The sequence below is a fragment of the Lipomyces japonicus genome (genome assembly GCF_038497905.1).
Source record: "Lipomyces japonicus strain CBS 7319 unplaced genomic scaffold V1514scaffold_40, whole genome shotgun sequence".
NCBI lineage: Eukaryota > Fungi > Ascomycota > Lipomycetes > Lipomycetales > Lipomycetaceae > Lipomyces > Lipomyces japonicus.
In genome coordinates, this window is record NW_027117852.1 from 65,282 (window position 1) to 83,681 (window position 18,400).

The 18,400-nt window shown below is 40.8% G+C and overlaps 9 protein-coding genes across 9 annotated transcripts; 5 read left to right on the forward strand and 4 right to left on the reverse strand.

The window, feature by feature from the left end:
- The first annotated feature begins 311 nt into the window (after positions 1–311).
- V1514DRAFT_335380 (uncharacterized protein) lies at positions 312–856 on the forward strand. Its single transcript, XM_066928382.1, has one exon. The coding sequence runs from the start codon at positions 417–419 to the stop codon at positions 591–593; it is 177 nt and encodes a 58-aa protein (XP_066781815.1). The 5' UTR covers positions 312–416; the 3' UTR covers positions 594–856.
- A 356-nt stretch (positions 857–1,212) lies between these two features.
- On the forward strand, positions 1,213–3,601 carry V1514DRAFT_335383 (uncharacterized protein). The gene is made up of 3 exons (XM_066928383.1): positions 1,213–1,512; positions 1,590–1,807; positions 1,892–3,601. Exons 1-3 carry the CDS (start codon positions 1,321–1,323, stop codon positions 3,327–3,329), a joined length of 1,848 nt encoding a protein of 615 aa, XP_066781816.1. The 5' UTR covers positions 1,213–1,320; the 3' UTR covers positions 3,330–3,601.
- A 342-nt stretch (positions 3,602–3,943) lies between these two features.
- V1514DRAFT_335385 (transcription factor S-II, central domain-containing protein) lies at positions 3,944–5,513 on the forward strand. The gene is made up of 3 exons (XM_066928384.1): positions 3,944–4,320; positions 4,403–4,826; positions 4,925–5,513. Exons 1-3 carry the CDS (start codon positions 4,198–4,200, stop codon positions 5,389–5,391), a joined length of 1,014 nt encoding a protein of 337 aa, XP_066781817.1. The 5' UTR covers positions 3,944–4,197; the 3' UTR covers positions 5,392–5,513.
- V1514DRAFT_335390 (F-actin-capping protein subunit beta) lies at positions 5,298–6,741 on the reverse strand. Its single transcript, XM_066928385.1, has 5 exons — positions 6,679–6,741; positions 6,279–6,607; positions 6,106–6,185; positions 5,710–6,042; positions 5,298–5,635 (listed from the first exon to the last, which is right to left on the reverse strand). Exons 1-5 carry the CDS (start codon positions 6,679–6,681, stop codon positions 5,556–5,558), a joined length of 825 nt encoding a protein of 274 aa, XP_066781818.1. The 5' UTR covers positions 6,682–6,741; the 3' UTR covers positions 5,298–5,555.
- A 99-nt stretch (positions 6,742–6,840) lies between these two features.
- V1514DRAFT_297387 (CPSF A subunit region-domain-containing protein) lies at positions 6,841–11,910 on the forward strand. The gene is made up of 4 exons (XM_066925459.1): positions 6,841–9,450; positions 9,520–10,368; positions 10,422–11,280; positions 11,334–11,910. The coding sequence occupies exons 1-4, from the start codon at positions 7,177–7,179 to the stop codon at positions 11,843–11,845; spliced, it is 4,494 nt and encodes a 1,497-aa protein (XP_066781819.1). The 5' UTR covers positions 6,841–7,176; the 3' UTR covers positions 11,846–11,910.
- Positions 11,865–13,080, reverse strand: V1514DRAFT_335393 (ribosomal protein L24e-domain-containing protein). Its single transcript, XM_066928386.1, has 3 exons — positions 12,979–13,080; positions 12,868–12,920; positions 11,865–12,780 (listed from the first exon to the last, which is right to left on the reverse strand). The coding sequence occupies exons 1-3, from the start codon at positions 13,018–13,020 to the stop codon at positions 12,306–12,308; spliced, it is 570 nt and encodes a 189-aa protein (XP_066781820.1). The 5' UTR covers positions 13,021–13,080; the 3' UTR covers positions 11,865–12,305.
- Positions 13,081–13,243: 163 nt separating this feature from the next.
- V1514DRAFT_369199 (uncharacterized protein) lies at positions 13,244–15,827 on the forward strand. The gene is made up of 7 exons (XM_066929936.1): positions 13,244–13,293; positions 13,377–13,516; positions 13,612–13,752; positions 13,813–13,855; positions 13,913–13,970; positions 14,040–14,224; positions 14,305–15,827. The coding sequence occupies exons 2-7, from the start codon at positions 13,436–13,438 to the stop codon at positions 15,597–15,599; spliced, it is 1,803 nt and encodes a 600-aa protein (XP_066781821.1). The 5' UTR covers positions 13,244–13,293; positions 13,377–13,435; the 3' UTR covers positions 15,600–15,827.
- V1514DRAFT_335400 (DWNN domain-containing protein) lies at positions 15,791–17,268 on the reverse strand. The gene is made up of 3 exons (XM_066928387.1): positions 16,435–17,268; positions 16,253–16,359; positions 15,791–16,194 (listed from the first exon to the last, which is right to left on the reverse strand). The coding sequence occupies exons 1-3, from the start codon at positions 16,923–16,925 to the stop codon at positions 15,866–15,868; spliced, it is 927 nt and encodes a 308-aa protein (XP_066781822.1). The 5' UTR covers positions 16,926–17,268; the 3' UTR covers positions 15,791–15,865.
- Positions 17,269–17,301: 33 nt separating this feature from the next.
- Positions 17,302–18,200, reverse strand: V1514DRAFT_369201 (SAM-dependent RNA methyltransferase). Its single transcript, XM_066929937.1, has 3 exons — positions 17,703–18,200; positions 17,526–17,647; positions 17,302–17,464 (listed from the first exon to the last, which is right to left on the reverse strand). The coding sequence occupies exons 1-3, from the start codon at positions 18,157–18,159 to the stop codon at positions 17,408–17,410; spliced, it is 636 nt and encodes a 211-aa protein (XP_066781823.1). The 5' UTR covers positions 18,160–18,200; the 3' UTR covers positions 17,302–17,407.
- Between the last annotated feature and the right edge of the window lie 200 nt (positions 18,201–18,400).

The following is an 18,400-nucleotide window of genomic DNA, read 5'->3' on the forward strand; positions in this document are numbered from 1 at the left end:
GGCACGTGCGTTGATCATCGTCGGCACCAGACACCAGACATGGGTCGGATCAATGGGACACGCTTGCTGTGCACGCTGCCGACCGGGACCAGTGTGAAATAATCAATTTGTCGGGAAACGATGCGATGCTTGAGCTCCTGCCGTCCTTGTCGGAACCTGTTTACACGATAAAGAGTCACGCTCAAGTTACCCTTGGATTTTTATCCAAGGTTTGCTGTAGTTGTTGTTGTTGTTGTTACAACATTGATAATCTACGTAGCTACGGATCCAGTTTGTGTCAACACAATGTTATCAAGTAAATTGTGCTTATACCTGATACCTTTATTCTATGCTTTTTCTTGTTGTACCGTGCATGTTTTGTCAATAAAATACATGGTTAATACTTTTGACTTGATCCAAACCGGAAACAGAACAACATGAGAAATAAATCTAAGCTCTTTTTCCTTTTACCCGCCTCTGTCGGTTCCAACACTGCCATTATATTATTGCACCGGAAGCATTTCTGTACTATCGTGGGCTTATGGCGAATTGCTGGTTCCGGCTCGCCACCGTTGCTTCCGCAATATTTCTTCTTTACTATGCTCCGTTATTGACTCGCATTAACGGTATATATCAATAAACATTGCATACCCAGCTTTAAACAAACAAACTGGAATATCTCGTTTACGTAAAAGCTGTGGTCAACATACCGTTGGATGTCCGGTTTCATCAACATTTAATATCCTGGTCATGAACCAATTATTTTTAATTTTGCTCCTGGAGCCCTTACAGCCATCTCAGAATTGTCGTTTGCGACAACCCGTGCTGACCAGCATCTACGTGACACCTCAAAAATAGACTTATTGCTGAGATTGGTACATGTCATTGATGCATGGCACCATCGTTGACAGTGACAGCTTTGTTATGTAATGATTAGCTCATCGAGCTCTCTCACCTCGGGCAAAGATAACTAACAAGGATTCGATAAATATTTATTGACCTATGATATTGTTGATGTGGAAAAAAAAAATAAAATAAAATAAAAAGAAAAAAAAACATAAATCATTCTTGTCTTTTATTTATAGTACTTTTTCTTTTGCAATTGCTCTCGCCACCATCCGTAGTTTTAATTGCAATTGCCATATGGTTCATGATTTTGAACCTTCCCCATTAGTTATAGTTCAATATTCAATATATACTTATTCTTTTTTTTTTTGGTCCCACACTTTTCGACATTTTCTTTGCTCACTTTGAACCTTTTTTTTTTTTTCTTACATAAATTTTTTTTTCTCTTTTTTTTTGCTATAGTCGAGTCAAATTTTTTAATTCATTAGACTCGCAATGTCGCTCGCAGCGGCGGCTCTTCCTCGTGGCATTCGTCTCGCTTCGTCAGCGGATCCGTCGACGTCGCCAACCACAGGCATGCCTCCTCAGGTCTTTCACTTGAAACTTACCGAGGCTGCCTTGGCTGATCTCATTGCCGCTGCTAGAACTGAACCATCTGCATTGTCACTATCTCTCGGTCCGAATCCGGTAAGTTATTCCCGATCACGAATTTCTCTGTGCCATTTGGGTTTTTCAGTCTACTAATCAATTGCATTATGGTTTAGTCCCTTAAGCTAGGAAATTCTTCATCGTCGCATGCGCTTTCTATCGTAACTGAACCTTCGCTTGTACAAGTCTACGCTGCTCAGCCATCATCATTATCATCATTATCATCATCATCGTCGTCGTTGCCATTCGTCGGGACCATCTCTCACAAGCTCACGGTCGATAACAGCAAATCACAGCCTGTTACGTCTGCGTTGAAAGAGAAAGATTCTCTACGGTAAACACCCACGCGCATGCTTAAATACTTCAAAATAATCTTTTTTTTTTTTTTTTTGGGTTGCTAACGTTCACGGCATATCAGATCCAAAAATGTATCAACGCCGTCTCCCCGTCTCGGACCGTCCACCACATCTTCGTCATCCTCATCTGCCTCGTCGTCGTTATCGCCTCATCTTTTGGGTCTCTCAAAACCTCGCACGTTAGTTCCCACGTCACCGAAACTCGGTATTTCAATGCGATCGCTGGCGAGTCGCACGTTGCATCTGCTAGCGGTCGAGCAACCTACCACGGTCTCCAGACTGGCAGCAAGAACAAAGTCAGCGCCAGAACAAATCAAGGAATTGTTATCCACGTACGCTAACGTGATCATACCTAAAGAACCGGTCGAGGAAGGTGAAGACGTGGAAGACAAGTACGAACTTAGGGATTCCACTTTTAAGGAATTGCAAGTTTGGGAATGGCGTGGTTATTCACCATCCGATCGGGCTGCCGTGATTGATAAATCTCAAGCCGCGTTTGCAAGGTTAGGCATTGCACAATCAGACTCGGTTTGGAAAAAATTGATCGAACCAAGTTTAAGAAATTCTTCTTCCTCTTCGCCGTCGTCATCGTCTAACGATTCCGTGCCTGCGTTGCGCTTGGACGATGTCCCTGCCACACAAACACCGGATGTTGCGACGTCCCCGCCATCCAGAACTGCAACACCAAGCGTCAAACGTGTTGGCGGTGCCATATTATCAAACAAATCTTCTAAAAAAATAAAGTTATCAACCGATGATAATAAAAAGCAATCATTGTCGCAAGATAAAAAATCGTCTAACCAGATTCAAGACAAAAAGTCTTCATCGTCAACATCGACCGTGCCCATAACAACAACGTTGTCTTCATCGTCGTCATCGTCAGTGGACAAGAATAAGCCAACTGTATCTTCTCCGGAGAAAAAAGATTCAGATATAAAAATTAAAAAGGTCAAAAAGCAAATTCAATCAGCAGACAAATCATCATCTTTATCTGCAGCGCTGGCAGCAGCAGATAATAAATCCAGAGAATCATCTCAACCTCCGCCGGAACGGTCTCGGTCGACCAGTAACTCATCCGGCACCAAATCACCTCGTCGACCGTCGCCTCTTGGCGCGTCACCACCAATTAATGCCAATGATCTTGATGGCCAGGCCGAAAAATCACGTCTAAAAGGGACCGCAACGTCCACCGTCACCGCCGCTGTCACCACTGTCGTTGATAATGACCAAGACGAAGCAGAGTTGCGAAAGCTTGCTCGCAGATTCAAGTCCCTGTATGGAGAGTATTCCAAGTTGTTTGGCGAAGTCCGACAATATGAACTGCAGCAGAAAGTAGCTAGGAATAGCAAGCAGGCCACGACCGCATCATCTTCATCACCATCATCGATCTCGAACGAGTCATCGTATCATAAACAACGTGAACGATTACTCAACATGCATCATAAGCTGCAGTCATGGAAATCAACATTATGGCAAGCTGCTCCACGATTTCAGGTTTAACGAGAAAATGAAGTCTATTCTCAATTTTTTTGATTTTTTTGCATTTTAATGCCGTTACGTTGCACTTTTTTTTCAGGCGTTGTCGAATAATAGTCTTTTTTTTTACGATAATATTCATTATACTGATGGGTTTGCATGAAAATTATGTTTCTAAAGTCTAATGGCTTTAAACCGATAATAATACTACTTGAACGACGAAGGTTAAATGATTTGTTATATGCTGCATGGTCCAAAATTTTTATAAGTCTTAATTAATAAAAATATATCTTGTAATTCATTAACACATTGGGCATTGGTAATTCCTTGATCTATATGATCGTTATATACAGTGTTGCAGATGACGGTCTTGTTCATTGTAAAATAACTGGCATATGTCGATGCCGGTATATCAAAACTTGTATCATTTTAAGTAACATAAACCAAGAACCGAGGGATCTTAAAATTGACCATCCTGGGTCATGGTTTAAATCGTCATTGTCATTTCCTCCGTCATGTCCTCCATCATGATACATAAGAAAAAATTCCATGTTGAAAAAATATACTTTACCCGGCCCGTTGGGGGCATTGCCCATTGCAACTTCCGGACTTTTGCATGTTTCAATATTTCTATTCAACTCTTTTCCTGCAATTTTGTTGGTGGCATAGGCTAGATTAGAATAAGAAGTCTTTGCTGTTGACTTAGATCTTTCACTTGGGAAGAGAAAAAGCATAGCAGGCAACTTGCGCATTCACATTCACACGTGCTTATATAGCAACTTGTCAGTACAAACTATACCCTCAAAGTCAGACACGTGAGATTGTGTATTATACTGAAAACTTAACTTCTCTACAAGAAAAAAAAATATCTACAGATATATATATATATGCCATGGACGTGAAAGAGATTAGAAATTTAATGACCGGCTTGGAGAAGTCGTCATCGACGGCGGACACGCTGGCGATATTAAACCAATTAAAGACAGGCGTTCGTGCGTCTGAGAAATTATTAAGGGTGAGTTTTTTTTTTTTTTTTTTTTTTTTTGTTTTGGCTACGGATTTTTTTAAATTTATTTTATTTTTTTTTCGCGGGGTAGGAAACGAAACTTGGAATCGCGGTAAACAAGTTACGATCACATCCGGATAAGAAAGTTTCGGAAACTGTGAAGACAATAATTAAGGGATGGAAGGATCAAGTCACGGCTCAAAAGTCTCAGAATAGTTCACGACCGAGTTCTTCTTCTTCTGCTGCTGCTACTCCGGTTGCTGCTGGTAGTAGCGCGTCGGCAACGGCAAAGAAGGAACCTAGTCCGGCAAAAGATGAATCACCACCGGCAAAAATAGCATCATCATTATCAACAGCACAGCAAGCTGCTCCGCTTAAATTACAACAAAGGCCGGCAAATGGCAAACCAAGAGATTCAAAATCAGATGGGGTTAAGACTGATTTGTATGATGATCGTGTTCGAAATAGCTGCGTACAGGTTACATATAATGCCTTAGCCAGTGATTCAGGTGCACGTATGTATATATTTTTTTTATTTGATTGAGTCACAATATCAAGGTTAAAGGTTAATTGAAATTAATCAATCTTTTTTTTTTTTCATTGTATGATGCAGACTCGGAAGTTATTTTGGCATGCTCAAAAGAGATTGAACGAACGGTTTTTCAAAACGAAAAGGGCGCCACGCCAGCGTATCGAACAAAGATGCGATCACTTTACATGAACCTAAAAGATGTTAAAAATCCAACGTTAAGGTTTCGAGTGGTTGCGGGCGAAATTAGTGCCGAACGATTATATCGCATGAGCCCTCAAGAGATGGCATCGGAAGACTTAAAAAATGAGATTAAACGATTGGAAGAGAAAAATTTGTTTAATGCTCAAGGTGCCAAAGAGCAACGTGCAATCACAGACAGGTTTACCTGTGGCAAGTGCAAGCAGAAAAAAGTGTCTTATTATCAAATGCAAACTCGATCTGCTGACGAGGTAAGTTTTAAACAATTTTTTTTAAAAGAATACTCTTTATTGATAATGTGCTTTTTTTTTGTTTACATCGCAGCCGTTAACTACGTTTTGTACATGTGAGAACTGTGGTAACCGGTGGAAGTTCTCGTGAAAGATACGGGAAGAAAAGTTATAGGATTTATACATGTAGTCCTATTGTATAGTATGTCATTATTAGAAATGTATATTTTTCTTTGCAACCATGTCATAAGCTTTGTAACATGTTGATGAATTTTTTAAAAATTCTATGCTCGTCCTTCTAAGTTTGAAACCACTTCAGAATGAAGTTTCTTTTCTTCACGGGCAGCTGAAAGAGTGCTTAGACCTAAACAAATTAGAAATTTGCAACCAACCGACTACATTCTCTGTTTTTTTTTTTTTTTTTTTTTTCAAACTTACTTCGAAGATCGCTAACGATGTCCTTTGTCTTGCCAAAATAAACTTCATATAATTGATTTCGAATCTTGGACTCCGCATCTTCCACCAATTTGCCTATGTTTGCAATATGAACCGTGCCATCGTCATTACCACCATTTTGATCATTCACAATCTCTTGCTCAACCTGGCGAGTCAAGTTACCACCCAAGTCAAACTTGCCCAGTTTTGCATTCGATGACGTGATCAGGTTTAAAATCACCGTGCTCGTGAGTCGATAATTTGTCGTGCGACCATTTGGCTGCGCTTCAAACACGTGGATTGAATCCCATTCGCCCTTGCCATTTGCGCTTGATGCTAAAAAGATTAAAAATTAAATTAAAAAAAAAAAACAAAGCAAAGCAAAGCAAAAAAGTTTACATTTTTTAAACAAAGCCACGCCAGCAAAGCCATCGTCTAATTCCCAAAGATACACGCTTGATAAGCCACCTTCATAATATCTAAATTGTGACGGGGTAAACAAACAGGTAAACATGACACCAGAAATTAGCATTAAAAAAAATAAAAAAGTTCACAAAAATATGAAACCATACAAATCACGATAGATATCAAACGCATCATTAGCCACGATTTCCAACTTGCGAAGTTCATCACTGGGCACGGCACCATCAGTCAGGGCCGGATCATATTGATTACTCCACGGACTGCGAAAGCTATCACCGTCACGGTTATAATCACAGGTCAAGTAATCCTTTCCCGAAACCTTGCATCGCTTAATTTGTAACGGTTGATCAACTGATGAAAGCAAGTCCTCCGTGATGTCGGGCACGAGCGAGCAAATGGAGGCCAGGTTCTCAGCGACCTGCTTTGGGTTCAACCGGCGCAGAAGATCTAGTGATGCGTCGAACGGGTCCGCGGAAGACTTTGTAATTGCAGTTAAAACACCAATTTTTTAAAATATAGCTATCCTCGTTTTATATACATCTATCTTACCATGATTAAATACGTAAAATGCCTTGTCAATCTAATTGACCAACTGTGGGTATGTCGTAGTCGTCGTTCAAGAGATGGGGAGGCTTCAAGCATCGTCAATCCCCAAACCCGGGTTTGATTAAGTTTCTGACCCGGGAAAATTCAATTTCAATTATACATCAACAAACATATTCAAGCAGTTGCAAATGCACAATTTCATTGGCAACGTAATAAAGTCGTTTTTTTAAGCCATCTAGGGGTCATTGGTTTATTGAATTTATAATATTTAAAAGGATCTTTGTTTTCGTGGATCTAGTGCGAGAAGAAAGTGGAACAAAATAAGGGACAGTATAAGTCGTTATTTTTCTGAAAGGATCCAGGACCGTTCATGAGAGTGAAAATATAGCTATTGTGTTTCTCTAGACAATCAGTACATGCATAAAAGTGTAGTAATTTGATTGCAATTATTATTACGAGACAAGCGCAGAATATTAAATATTTTCCATTATACATGAGAACATGCAAGTTTACAGAGATTTAACACCCCCCACGGTGGTCACCCACTGCTTGTCAGCCTCGTTCACGTCGCCAGGTCGGCCTAATTTGATAGTTGTTAAGGGATCATCACTGCTGCAAATTTTCCAATTTGTCAGTCATGAATCGGATGCTGCTGCGGTTGAAAATGGTGATGGTCAATACAACGACGTTGACAATGGCCAGGTGACGACTCAAGACGGCGATGCGGAGAATTTTATTGCCGACTTGGATATTCAGCGGTCGGCTACCAGTCATCAAACAAAACTTGACTTGGTGACAGAATATGAGTTGCACGGTACCGTGATTGGTATTAACAGGGTACGAATCAGTAACAGCAACGATGACAGCATCGAGTCAGGTCGCACGGATTATTTGTTGATCGCGTTCGAATCTGCAAAGTTATCACTTTTATTTTGGGATCGCAATACACATGTGATTAGCACGGTATCATTGCATTATTACGAAAAGGAACACATATTACCGGTCATTAATACCGACCAGGCAAGTTCGTTTTTGCGTACCGATCCTGATTCGAATTGCTCCTGCTTAAAATTCGGCAGGGACACGTTTGCGTTTTTACCATTTGTTCGTGATAACGACGATGAAATCTTTGCCGCCTCGTTGTCATCATCATTATCTGTAGCAACAACCAACAAAACTGATGGCATTGCTGCCAATTCACTGTCATACCCGTCGTTTGTGATTTCAGCCAAGAAATTGGATAACAATATTTCAACCGTGATTGATGCAAGTTTTTTGTTTGAATATAGGGAACCAACATTGGCCGTGCTGCATGAACCGAAACGAACATGGACCGGTTTGTTGCATGACACAAGGGACACGATTTCATTGGTTGTTGTGGCTCTGGACTTGCATCAACGCGCTTCTACCGCGATTCTTAGCATTTCAAATTTGCCTTACGATTTGGTCACGATTGTGGCCCTGCCGAATCCGATCGGTGGAGTATTGCTGCTCGGCGCAAACGAATTGATTCACGTCCATGCTGCCGGACGGGTTAAGGGCATCGCAGTAAACCCGGCAGCGTTCGATGCGTCCAATTTTGAATTTATCGATCGGTCATTTTTAGAAATCAGGCTAGAAGGTGCCAAAGCGGTTCACTTGCAAGATAATTTTGTCTTGTTGATTCTCAGCACTGGTGACGTGCACCTATTGGAATTTGTCATGGATGGCCGGTCCGTGGAAGGTTTGGAATTGCATGTATTAGACCTGACTGACAAATTGATGGGCTCGGCTGCATCATGTCTTGAGGTATTCCCGGACAAGAAGCGGATATTTATTGGCAGTCGTGAAGCAGATGCAGTATTATTGGCATGGCGCAAGATTGGCGAGAAAAGCAGCACCAAGCAGCAGCAAAATGGTAAGGTCGATCAAGCTATTGAGACCACGACGATCGAGACAAAGGAGTATGAAGATGAAGATGAAGATTTGTATAGCGTGCCCGCATCTGGGGCGGCGTACAAATTAGCAGCCACGTCAGCGCAGCTGTATGGTGAAGAAGAAGCCGATGAGGATGCATACAGGCGGTATGTGTTTGCCGTGCACGATAGGTTAATAAATCTAGGCCCGATCATAAACATGAGTATTGGCACGCTGTCTTCATCTGGTGCTTCGTCTGCTTCATTATTGTCATCATCGCGGCAAGACGCTGGGTCAAAATTGGAAATTGTCGGTGCTCGAGGTGGGAATTCTCAAAGTGGCGGATTAAGTGTGTTTAGAAGAACAATTAATCCACTTGTGTTGGGACGCATACCGTTTAATGAATGCCGGGCGTTATGGGCCGTGCATGCTAAGAGTGCGGACACGAAGACCACGTCCACACTTGAAACTGGAATCGACCCGTTCGATCGGTATCTGATCGTGGGTCAACGAGAAGAAAGCGTGATTTTTAAGATTGGTCGCAAGCTTGAACAGGTTCGATCTTCGACAGAGTTTGATACCCGGTCACCAACGATCGCAGTTCGATCGATCTTGGACGGCACCAGGATCGTGCAGGTTTGCCCGGCCGAGATTCGCGTGTATGATTCTGATTTGCAGTTACTTCAAATGGTGCCGTTAGATGAGGAAGAAGAAGAAAAAGAAGGAACCGAGGTAAACGGCATTGCATCGGTTGAGGTCGTGGCTGCGAGCTTTACAGATGATTCGGTTTTGGTTGTACTAGAAAACGGCAGGGCCACATTGTTTGTTACGAATAAGCAAAATATGGACTTGGAACCTTCACAGTTATTATCTGGAAAGGTAGGCATGCTTACTTCTTGGTCTTTACGCTTTGGTTTGTCTTTTTAACATTAGGTTTTTTTTCCTTAGATTTTTACTTCGGGTACTTTAGCATATTTTAATAAGTCGTACTTTCCGGAGAGCGCTCATGGTAAGAAACGAAAACGAGACGACAATGACTTGACCGATAATTCATCAACCACAAGCTCAGCGCCTGAATCATCTATCGGCGAACCTGTTTGTATTATGGTTACCAAGGAAGGCGAGCTTCAATTATACCGGTTGTCAGATAGTACCATGGCATTCCAAGTCGCGCATGCGAATAATCTTCCTACCATTTTGCAAGTTAATCATGACAAGCAAGCTGATGGCTTGCCGCGCCGGCCGACGGTTAATGGCCTCAGACGCAAGTCAAGTGCCGGGTTTATCCCGCGGGCGGCCAACACTGGTCGGCATGACAACATTGTGGAAATACTTTTCACCGAGTTGGGTGATGAGGTTGTTAAAAAGCCGTATTTGTTATTGCGGACGGATGAAAATGCAGTGGTTGTGTATGAACCATTTCTTGATGGTTCTGCGCAGTTAAATTTTCGAAAGATAGCCACTAGTATTGCGACCAGGACGACGGCTTGCAAGTCACAGCAGCGGCAACAGGAATCACAATCAGAACCAGAAAATGCAGCGGCTCCAAGTACCTCTAATAAATCACAAAGACTGGTGCCGTTAAAAAACGTGTCGGGATTATCAGCTGTGTTTGTTTGCGATGCAGATCAACAAATTGACGAGGGTGATGTCAAGTTGTATAGTGAAGCATTTTGGATAATCAAGACTGCCAAGTCTTTACCCCAGTTTATACCATTTAGTAATAATAAAATCAGGTCGCTTAGTTCATTTAATACCGAATTGGCAGATCGCGCGTTTGTTTATGTGGACATCATGGTAAGGAGCATATATTATTTGAAGGTAAAATTTCTAAATTTGGTTTTTTTTAGGGAACCATTCGAATATGCGGTTTGCCAAAAGATTTCAACTACGATACCCGCTGGCCAGCTAAAAAGATCACAATGGAAGAAGATGTTCATGCGGTCACGTTCTATCAGGAGAAATCCGTATACGTGGTATCTGCTTCTAACCAGATTTTGTTCAGTAATAAAGACGAAGAACGTGAAACTGAATTGGCGGAGACCACATTTGGAGCTGTGACAGATCATGGAGTGTTGAAATTATTTTCACCAAAGTCATGGATCGTGGTCGACACGTTCGATGAGTTTGAACCGAACGAGGTCGCGTTAGTGGTCAAGGCAGTGAACTTACAAGTTTCGGAGCATTCAAACGCGCGACGACAGTTTTTAGCTGTCGGTACTGGCATTAATAACGGCGAAGATTTGGCGGCCAAGGGGTTCGTTTACATTTTTGAAATTATTGAAGTCGTGCCTGAACCGGGGAAGCCGGAACATAACCACAAGTTTAAGCTGATCGTGAAGGAAGACGTTCGAGGAGTGGTTTCGACGCTTTGTGACATTAACGGTTACCTGTTATCAGCGCAGGGTCAAAAAGTGATGGTACGCGCATTGCGAGAGGATAATTCATTTTTGCCTGTCGCGTTCATGGACATGAACATGTACGTAACCGAATCCAAAAGCTTGCGCAACTACTTGTTACTAGGGGACATCATGAAGAGTGTTTGGTTTGTTGGATTTACTGAGGATCCGTACAAGATGCAATTGTTTGGCAAGGACTTGCGCAAACTTGAAGTCGTGGCAGCAGATTTTGTGATTAATGGCACGCACATGCATTTTGTTATTGTAGACGGGGAGAGAAAGATTCATATTTTGCAATACGATCCTGAGAGTATGTGAATTTGTTTTTTTTTTTTTTTTTTTTTTTTTGGCTAACGATTTTAGATCCACGGTCGTTGTCGGGTCAACGACTTATCCTGAAGTCTGAGTTTTACGTTGGCCGTTCGATACAGTCGTTACTTATGGTACCCAAATTTGAAGAATACCAACGATCAACTGAAAGTATTACTGATGCAGCGAACGGTAGTGCTGGTGCTGGTGACAATAATAGTTCAGAAGTCCAGTATCTCACGTTGGGTTGCACGGCGGACGGCAACCTGGTGGCCGTGGTTCCAATTTCGGAGATCAAATACCGCCAGCTGTTATCAGTGCAGCAACAAATCACAGACAAGGTTGCTCATGTGGCTGGGCTTAATCCTAAAGTTCACCGTACGACGTTTACGAGTTCGGATTTTGGCTCGGCTGCTAGGGCCGTGTTGGATGGTAACTTGTTATTACAATTCGCATCATTGTCGATAAATCGGCAGTTTGATATTACGGACCGGGTGGGTAAAAACGCAGACACTGAAGTTTGGAATAGCTTGGTGGAATTAGACCGATCCCTAAATTACATGTGAAAAATAAAGAAAAACTAGTGTTATATGTAATGTTGTATATTAATAATAAGTCCTTTACGTTTCGATCCAAGTTGTATCATTTGACGTTAAAAGCTGAAAATCTATTTCGTTATACCATAAACTTTTTCTGAAAAAACAAACAAACAAAAGACCACGCCAAAAGATACATATTGTAACAAATAACATCAAACAACAAAAATTTTAACAATAATAATAAACGCCGAATGCAAAACTTATTTGGACCAAATTAAAAGGATAGCAAAATTTTAGATAATATTATTTTGCATGTAGTTATAGCCAAACCGTATTGCGACTAAGTTATTTAAAAAAAAAAAAAAAAAACTATTTTGTCCTTTTTCTTTCTCTCTCTTGAAATTGCTTTTCTAAATTCAGAAATCCTCTTTGTCTATTTATGTCATTTTTTGTTTATTTTTTTTTTTTCACAATAGCAATGTACGCTTTATAATTTTTGAGATCTCTTCTTTTTCGCAGGCACGGTTATCAAGACTTCTTCCTTGGCTTCTTCTTCTTCTGAGACCTCCATAAGCTCATCCTCATCCTCATCGGCAACATCTTGCTCGATTTCGTCCTTGGCCTTCTTCGTTCTCGGTATCAGTCCACCTTGCTTCAATAATTCTTCATGTTCGGCCACCAATTTGCGATCTTCTTCACGCTGTCTCGCCTTGTTATCCCGCATGCGGTTCTTATAGAATGCACGTTCTCGCTTGGCCCTGATCTCAGAAACACGATGCATGGCCTTAAGTGTCGTGGCCACAAGTTCACGATTATATCTAACCGGCACATTCCGCCTGGCTGCAAACGTGAGCGTGGAGTCAACCACCATTTCTTTGCCGGCTGCTTTGCGAAACGCTTTTGTCCACCGAACTTTTCTGGGATTACGCTTCATCTTGAAATTCTTGTGACATTTTGATCGACTGAAAAAAAAAAAATAAAAATAAAAAAAAAACCAGTAGTGATTAGTTGAAAAGACAAACACAACAATAATTTAATCTCAATCTTACCAAAATCTGAACTCTTTAGCATCGTTTCGAACAAACATGATGCCATGACCGGGCTGTAATAAAAAGATGTTAGCTTGGTGAAAAGTAATTGAAAAACACTCAAGCACTTACGTAAACCGGTGAAGAGCAGAAATGACAGCTAAAAATCCTCATTTCTACTTATGATATCTTGTTGAAATGATGTTTGGAACGGTTATAAATTTTGTGAGAAAATTTGGTTCGTTGGGAGAATAAAGGTAAAAAAAAATTATAAAATTGAAAGTATAATTTCTCCCAGAACGTTGTGATACGCATGTGATTTGTGACTTTTTTGTGATTAACTCTTTGCGCATTACGTAAACGATGCACGTTCAAACATCGAGATGCCGAATTCCAGTCAAAGATAAAAAGAATAATCACCATCCAGGACCGAAACGTTAATTTAAAGTATTTTTTTTGGATAATTATTGGTTGTCTTTTGTGCTTTTCTTGAAGTAAATTTTTATAATTTAATAATACTCGGGGTGCAGGATTTTTCTTTTGTCTTCAATTTGTGTCGACAACATATACCTGATCACAGTATAACATTATGTCGGCGGTACGAACAGCGTTCGTTTGGATCGCGTTTGGTGTCGTGTGTGGTATTCTTGCTGGAGTCTCTATTGTATTTGTAAGTGCAACAAGAATAGGATATGTGTTTATGACGAGGATGGGAATTTTTTTTTTTTTGTGTGCTGTTCTCTGACATCATATAAATTTTTATAGGCTCGTTTATATCAGAAGAAGTATGAACGAGAAGCATTCGTGACTGGAGTTTCGATATTTTCAATTGCGGTTGTGCTAGCAACTGCTTGTTTGTTGCCGGTTGATATTGCCATTGTCAGTCAAATTGCTGGCGCCGGTCAGGTATGGAATTAAGTTCTTTTTTTTTTCTTGAAAATATTTAGTATTAATTGATATTTACAGGAATTGACGCAATCAGAAATATCAGTCAAAGTTGTGTATTATAGTATGTCGATGTCTTGGTTCTCATGTCAAGATTTTTTTTTTAGCTAACGGGATCTAGTTTTGTATTCAGTTGATGCGTTTCTGATTCTTGTCCTCATTCCATTCACTTACTTCTGGTAAGCTAAAAGAGATTTTTGGTTTCTCTATATATTTGGGATCGTGTTTGTACTCATGATTTGTTTTAGGTTTGAAGAATGGGATGATGAGTGTACAACTGCTGGTAGAATTCGAGGTGCGTTGAAATATGCAATCATATTCATCACGGTCGGCGTTATTCTTCTTATTGTTGGTTTATTCGTGCCATATGGACGTGGTGTTATCAATACTGAATTTGATTTTATCTACTTCCGCCAACTTCTCGATGAGAACCGTAAGAATTTTTGTCTTTTTCCAGATAAGGTCAAATTTGGATTACAGGTGCTAATTTTTTTTTTCCTTTTCTTTCTACAGGTGGAGAACGTGGGTTGACTTTTATCATTGGAGTTTTACTTTGCATTGGCATAATTATTTATGTAATTTATACTGCGATCGGGTTTGCGGTTTTGCCTATTCTGTGCTTAAAGTATCGAAACCAACTTTCAGCGGTTGAACTTGATGATGCCAGAGTAGCGCTAGAACTAAACAGGGAGAAGCAACGCATGATTGAGGCACGGTATGAGGGTACTAGTATTCAGTGGAGTATTCGTGACAAGCGATCATATGAGATTCTTCAACGTGAGGAACGCACGCTGATTCGTCGTGTGAGACTGAACGGTGGAATTTCCAGATGGTACCGGCCTCGCTGGTTAGTAAAGGCATATAAATTAGTAACTAGGCCGATTATTATTGCTGTCGGGGTGATTTTGTTTGTTTTTGCTTTACTGATCGTGGCATCGATGCTGATCTCCTTGATTGATAAGATCATGAACTCCACATGCGGTCGGCATTGTGGTTTCTTGTTAAGCGAGACTCAGATTTTAAATCCGATTAATGAACTTTTAAGATTATCTTCAAGAGTGTTTCCGGTTGATTATGTGTTGACGATTTTACTTGTTGTCTGGCTCTTCGTTTCCACTGTCGTTGGCTTATCTTACTTTAGCATTCGCATTATTTGGTTTGTTCTATTCAGAATTCAGCGTGGCAAAACTGATCCGCAAGCACTGTTGTTAGGTACGGCCATGCTTATGGTTTCTGTTTTGGCCATCAATTACTCGTTTACCATGATCATTGCTCCAGATTATTCTCGATATGGAAGTCAGCTTTTCTGTAATCGTGTGATTAATGGTGTTTATAGTACGTGCGAACAATATCCTCAAGACCTGATTACGTGCGCTGAAGCAAGTACGTATTTGTTTCAACGTGTCTTTCAGCCTTTAGATCCGACCCATGTTGATCCAACGTTGGTGGACATCTCACCATCATTGCAGAATTTTGCAGCTTATTTCAATCAGGAATGCCGGCAAACGCAAGTTTCCACGTTTATTGATCGCATTATTGTGAATTTCCCTTGGTTTGGGTTATGGTCATTTTGGGCGCAGTTTGGATTTGTCGGCATTTTCTTAATTTCGGTCATTGTGGCGATCGCCAGGCGGCCGTCATTTGATAATTATGACGCAGATTTTGATGAAAATGAACCGTTGCCGACTGAACAGCAAAGTTTTTTCAGCCGGACAAGTGCAAACATAAGTTCGAGGCTTAACTCGACGTGGGACGATTTATCAACAAGGGCGAGAATTGCTGACGAGGCAAGAAGACTACTTACTTAAATCTTTGGTGAGCAAACATACCGTATAGAAACAAGGCGCATGGTGATTTTTTTTTTATGAAAATAACTTTTTCTTTTCCAATCTTTCTTTTATTTAATATTTTTTTTTCTTTTTTACATATCAAGATAAGTCTTGTATGGGTTTTGTTGTGACTGTTAAGGTGTTGTTTATTTTTCTCTTTTATTGTTTTTTTATGGCAATCTAAATAGAAGGTTGAACTCTTTTTAAATTCGATTGTGATTTTATTTTTTTTTTCCAGTAATTGTTTATACATCATTATCCTGTCTTGATCGTTTGCGCCTTCTGTCGTCATTATACCCGCCATCTCCATCATCACCATAGTCGTCACCACCATCTTCATCTGCAGCTCCTTTTTGTTGCTTTTGAAGGTATGATTGCCACGATCGAGAATCTGGTTGGACGACAACGTATTCTCCATCTTCATTAACCATAAATTTCTCATTGTTACCTGCAGCCGAAAATTCTTCTTGACTGACGGTTTTAAGAAACGCTTTTGGAATACCTGTAGTTCGTTTAACCCGGCGATGTTCCCAGTTAGGGTCGTTGTTTGTTGGACAGTTCTGGATCCAGTGGCCTAGATTAAAGTGAGTCAGTTAGGTTGAAACATTATTTATTAACCAGGTTATACATACCTCTAAGACCACAGCGATAGCATACGTATCCTGCTGGTGGTGGATGACTTGGAGCAGGCGGTCGTCCTCGGCCGGCGCTACCTCTTCCTCCAAATACAGGCGTAGCACTAGAAAAAAAAAAAAAATTAATGAGTTTAAAAAAATCGTAAAGAACACAAAAATGAGTGCATAAAATCACATACCCTGCCATCCTATCTTGCGTTTGCATCCAATTGTCAGTTTCGGCTTGTAACATTGCATTGATCATGTCATCTTCTGAGTTTCCGGATCTGGACTCATTCAGTAAGCCGGTAGAAAGTTTTGGTGCCAAAGCTTGATCTTGCTTGCCGGCTGCCGGCTTGCGGCTACCATGCATTCCTGCCGCACCTGTGAATCCACCACCGAGCGATAGCCCTTTCGCGCCCACGTACCTCATGCCCGTGCCCTTTCCAGGTCGAGCAGCCGGCCGTCGGCGGACGATTACTGATGATGACCGGGGCAAGATTTCTGCATCGTCTTCGTATTCATCATCCGTGTCGGCATTGTAGATGCACAAGTCAAAATCCGTGCCATCACCTAACTTGTTTATTAATATGATCTCTCGCTTGATTTCGAATACTGAAATGCCCGTGCCGTCGAACGTTAGTCTTTGCGGCTGCTTTTGTGATCGAAATTTGTAATATAGGAATGACATTATTGAGGATTATAATTTTTGATTTTCAGTTGATAAGTTTGCTTTCCTTGTCGAAAGTAAAATTTCAAGTCTATCGTTGAATGTAATAGAGAGCTTAGTTCATAAAAATATCTGCGAAGCTTTGTTATGTATTTTGATTTGATGTTACTCGTTCGCTTCGTCAGCCTGATGTTTTTCCTTGAGATCATAAACTGTATTAATATTGATCTGTAAAGTGGTCGGTATCATGACCAAACGTGAGAGGTGGCAGAGATTGGCTTTTCATGTGGTCATTTCCAAATGTTCTAATTTCGATTTTCACGCGCTTTCATATAACTTTCAACATTGCCGCGTAAACAAACGCTTCCAAATGTACTACGTATTTTCAAGTAATTTTGCTCGAGATTACTTATTTTTTAAAGCAATAACAAAAAGGACTATTGCAAACAAATACTACAAGGTAAAAAAAACCTTTATTTACACATTCGTCAAACCAAAAGTTCTTATAGAAAATCATCAAACGCACGCTCTGTATCTTTCCTAATATGTTCCCTCATGCCCTAAAAAAAACAATTAATAAATTATTTTATTAGATCGCTACCATAATATGGCATGACATACCTTAGGCATGATTGGTTCACCGGTTGTCTTGTCCTTGACATATCTAAACGGCATTTGTGTCGATTCTTGCTTGTTCCATTTCAACTCTGGATTATCAACATATTCGATATCATTTAATTCGACTGTAGACAAGTTAGCATTGATACCACATAATAAAGTTAAATAGCAGCAACATGCCTTGGTCCTCAATAACAATCTTCGTTACCCGAATAGCAGTGTCAGTGGTCATTTGAAAAGGACCTAGCCTGCGACCTTGAAAACCGTACTTTCGTAATTCTCCAGTCCTATCTCTTGGAGGATCGTCTCCTAATATGCCACCAAACACAAACCAGTCAAAAACTTGCGCGTCTTCAGGGGACAGGTCTACAGGTGCAGCCGGATCCAGCAAGCACACGCGGCCCGCAGCTGCGGCTTCCTTTACGGTGGGCAAGGAAATGACTTCTTGAGAAGTGGCATGAACCACTGCCGGGTCGTCCAATTCCTTCGGAAGTGAGGCAAGCAAGGACGGCGTAACTGAGGTGAGGTGAAAGTGGTTGCCTCCGCCAACATCGTTTGAGATGGCAAGATATTCCAGCACAACCCAGGGATAGATGCCTTCTTCCATGTGTTCCACAACGTAGTCTTTCAAAACCATGACTCTATTTCTGCTTAAATTCGTGCTTATTTTCTTTTATGTGTGGGCGTCGTAATATCAAAATTTTGACAATACAACCGCATCGCAACGCGACATTTATGCAGGGGAAACTTGACTGATGGGACTTCACCGAGGAATCAATCGACCCTCGAAGTAAGAGCGAAAACTGAATGTTCTATGTACTCCGCCGTGTGAAGAAAATCAAAACAGAGGCCCGTAAGTGTTACAAATGAATTGATTT

Bases quoted from the DNA above. Each gene is read 5' to 3' on its own strand.
- V1514DRAFT_369201 (XM_066929937.1), bottom strand. From the start codon at position 18,159: ATGGTTTTGAAAGACTACGTTGTGGAACACATGGAAGAAGGCATCTAT. The intron at 17,648-17,702 runs GCATGTTGCTGC...ACTTGTCTACAG, and splicing joins GATTGTTATTGAGGACCAAG to TCGAATTAAATGATATCGAA. The intron at 17,465-17,525 runs GTATGTCATGCC...TGTTTTTTTTAG, and splicing joins GTGAACCAATCATGCCTAAG to GGCATGAGGGAACATATTAG.
- V1514DRAFT_335400 (XM_066928387.1), bottom strand. From the start codon at position 16,925: ATGTCATTCCTATATTACAAATTTCGATCACAAAAGCAGCCGCAAAGA. The intron at 16,360-16,434 runs GTATGTGATTTT...TTTTTTTTCTAG, and splicing joins ACGCAAGATAGGATGGCAGG to TGCTACGCCTGTATTTGGAG. The intron at 16,195-16,252 runs GTATGTATAACC...ACTTTAATCTAG, and splicing joins CTATCGCTGTGGTCTTAGAG to GCCACTGGATCCAGAACTGT.
- V1514DRAFT_335383 (XM_066928383.1), top strand. From the start codon at position 1,321: ATGTCGCTCGCAGCGGCGGCTCTTCCTCGTGGCATTCGTCTCGCTTCG. The intron at 1,513-1,589 runs GTAAGTTATTCC...ATTATGGTTTAG, and splicing joins TATCTCTCGGTCCGAATCCG to TCCCTTAAGCTAGGAAATTC. The intron at 1,808-1,891 runs GTAAACACCCAC...ACGGCATATCAG, and splicing joins AAAGAGAAAGATTCTCTACG to ATCCAAAAATGTATCAACGC.
- V1514DRAFT_335385 (XM_066928384.1), top strand. From the start codon at position 4,198: ATGGACGTGAAAGAGATTAGAAATTTAATGACCGGCTTGGAGAAGTCG. The intron at 4,321-4,402 runs GTGAGTTTTTTT...TTCGCGGGGTAG, and splicing joins CGTCTGAGAAATTATTAAGG to GAAACGAAACTTGGAATCGC. The intron at 4,827-4,924 runs GTATGTATATAT...TGTATGATGCAG, and splicing joins AGCCAGTGATTCAGGTGCAC to ACTCGGAAGTTATTTTGGCA.
- V1514DRAFT_297387 (XM_066925459.1), top strand. From the start codon at position 7,177: ATGCAAGTTTACAGAGATTTAACACCCCCCACGGTGGTCACCCACTGC. The intron at 9,451-9,519 runs GTAGGCATGCTT...TTTTTTCCTTAG, and splicing joins CACAGTTATTATCTGGAAAG to ATTTTTACTTCGGGTACTTT. The intron at 11,281-11,333 runs GTATGTGAATTT...TAACGATTTTAG, and splicing joins TTTGCAATACGATCCTGAGA to ATCCACGGTCGTTGTCGGGT.
- V1514DRAFT_335393 (XM_066928386.1), bottom strand. From the start codon at position 13,020: ATGAGGATTTTTAGCTGTCATTTCTGCTCTTCACCGGTTTAC. The intron at 12,921-12,978 runs GTAAGTGCTTGA...TTTTTATTACAG, and splicing joins TCTGCTCTTCACCGGTTTAC to CCCGGTCATGGCATCATGTT. The intron at 12,781-12,867 runs GTAAGATTGAGA...TTTTTTTTTCAG, and splicing joins GCTAAAGAGTTCAGATTTTG to TCGATCAAAATGTCACAAGA.
- V1514DRAFT_369199 (XM_066929936.1), top strand. From the start codon at position 13,436: ATGTCGGCGGTACGAACAGCGTTCGTTTGGATCGCGTTTGGTGTCGTG. The intron at 13,517-13,611 runs GTAAGTGCAACA...AAATTTTTATAG, and splicing joins CTGGAGTCTCTATTGTATTT to GCTCGTTTATATCAGAAGAA. The intron at 13,856-13,912 runs GTATGTCGATGT...AACGGGATCTAG, and splicing joins AGTCAAAGTTGTGTATTATA to TTTTGTATTCAGTTGATGCG.
- V1514DRAFT_335380 (XM_066928382.1), top strand. From the start codon at position 417: ATGAGAAATAAATCTAAGCTCTTTTTCCTTTTACCCGCCTCTGTCGGT.
- V1514DRAFT_335390 (XM_066928385.1), bottom strand. The intron at 6,186-6,278 runs GTATGGTTTCAT...GTCACAATTTAG, and splicing joins TTTGATATCTATCGTGATTT to ATATTATGAAGGTGGCTTAT. The intron at 6,043-6,105 runs GTAAACTTTTTT...TAATCTTTTTAG, and splicing joins CGTGGCTTTGTTTAAAAAAT to CATCAAGCGCAAATGGCAAG.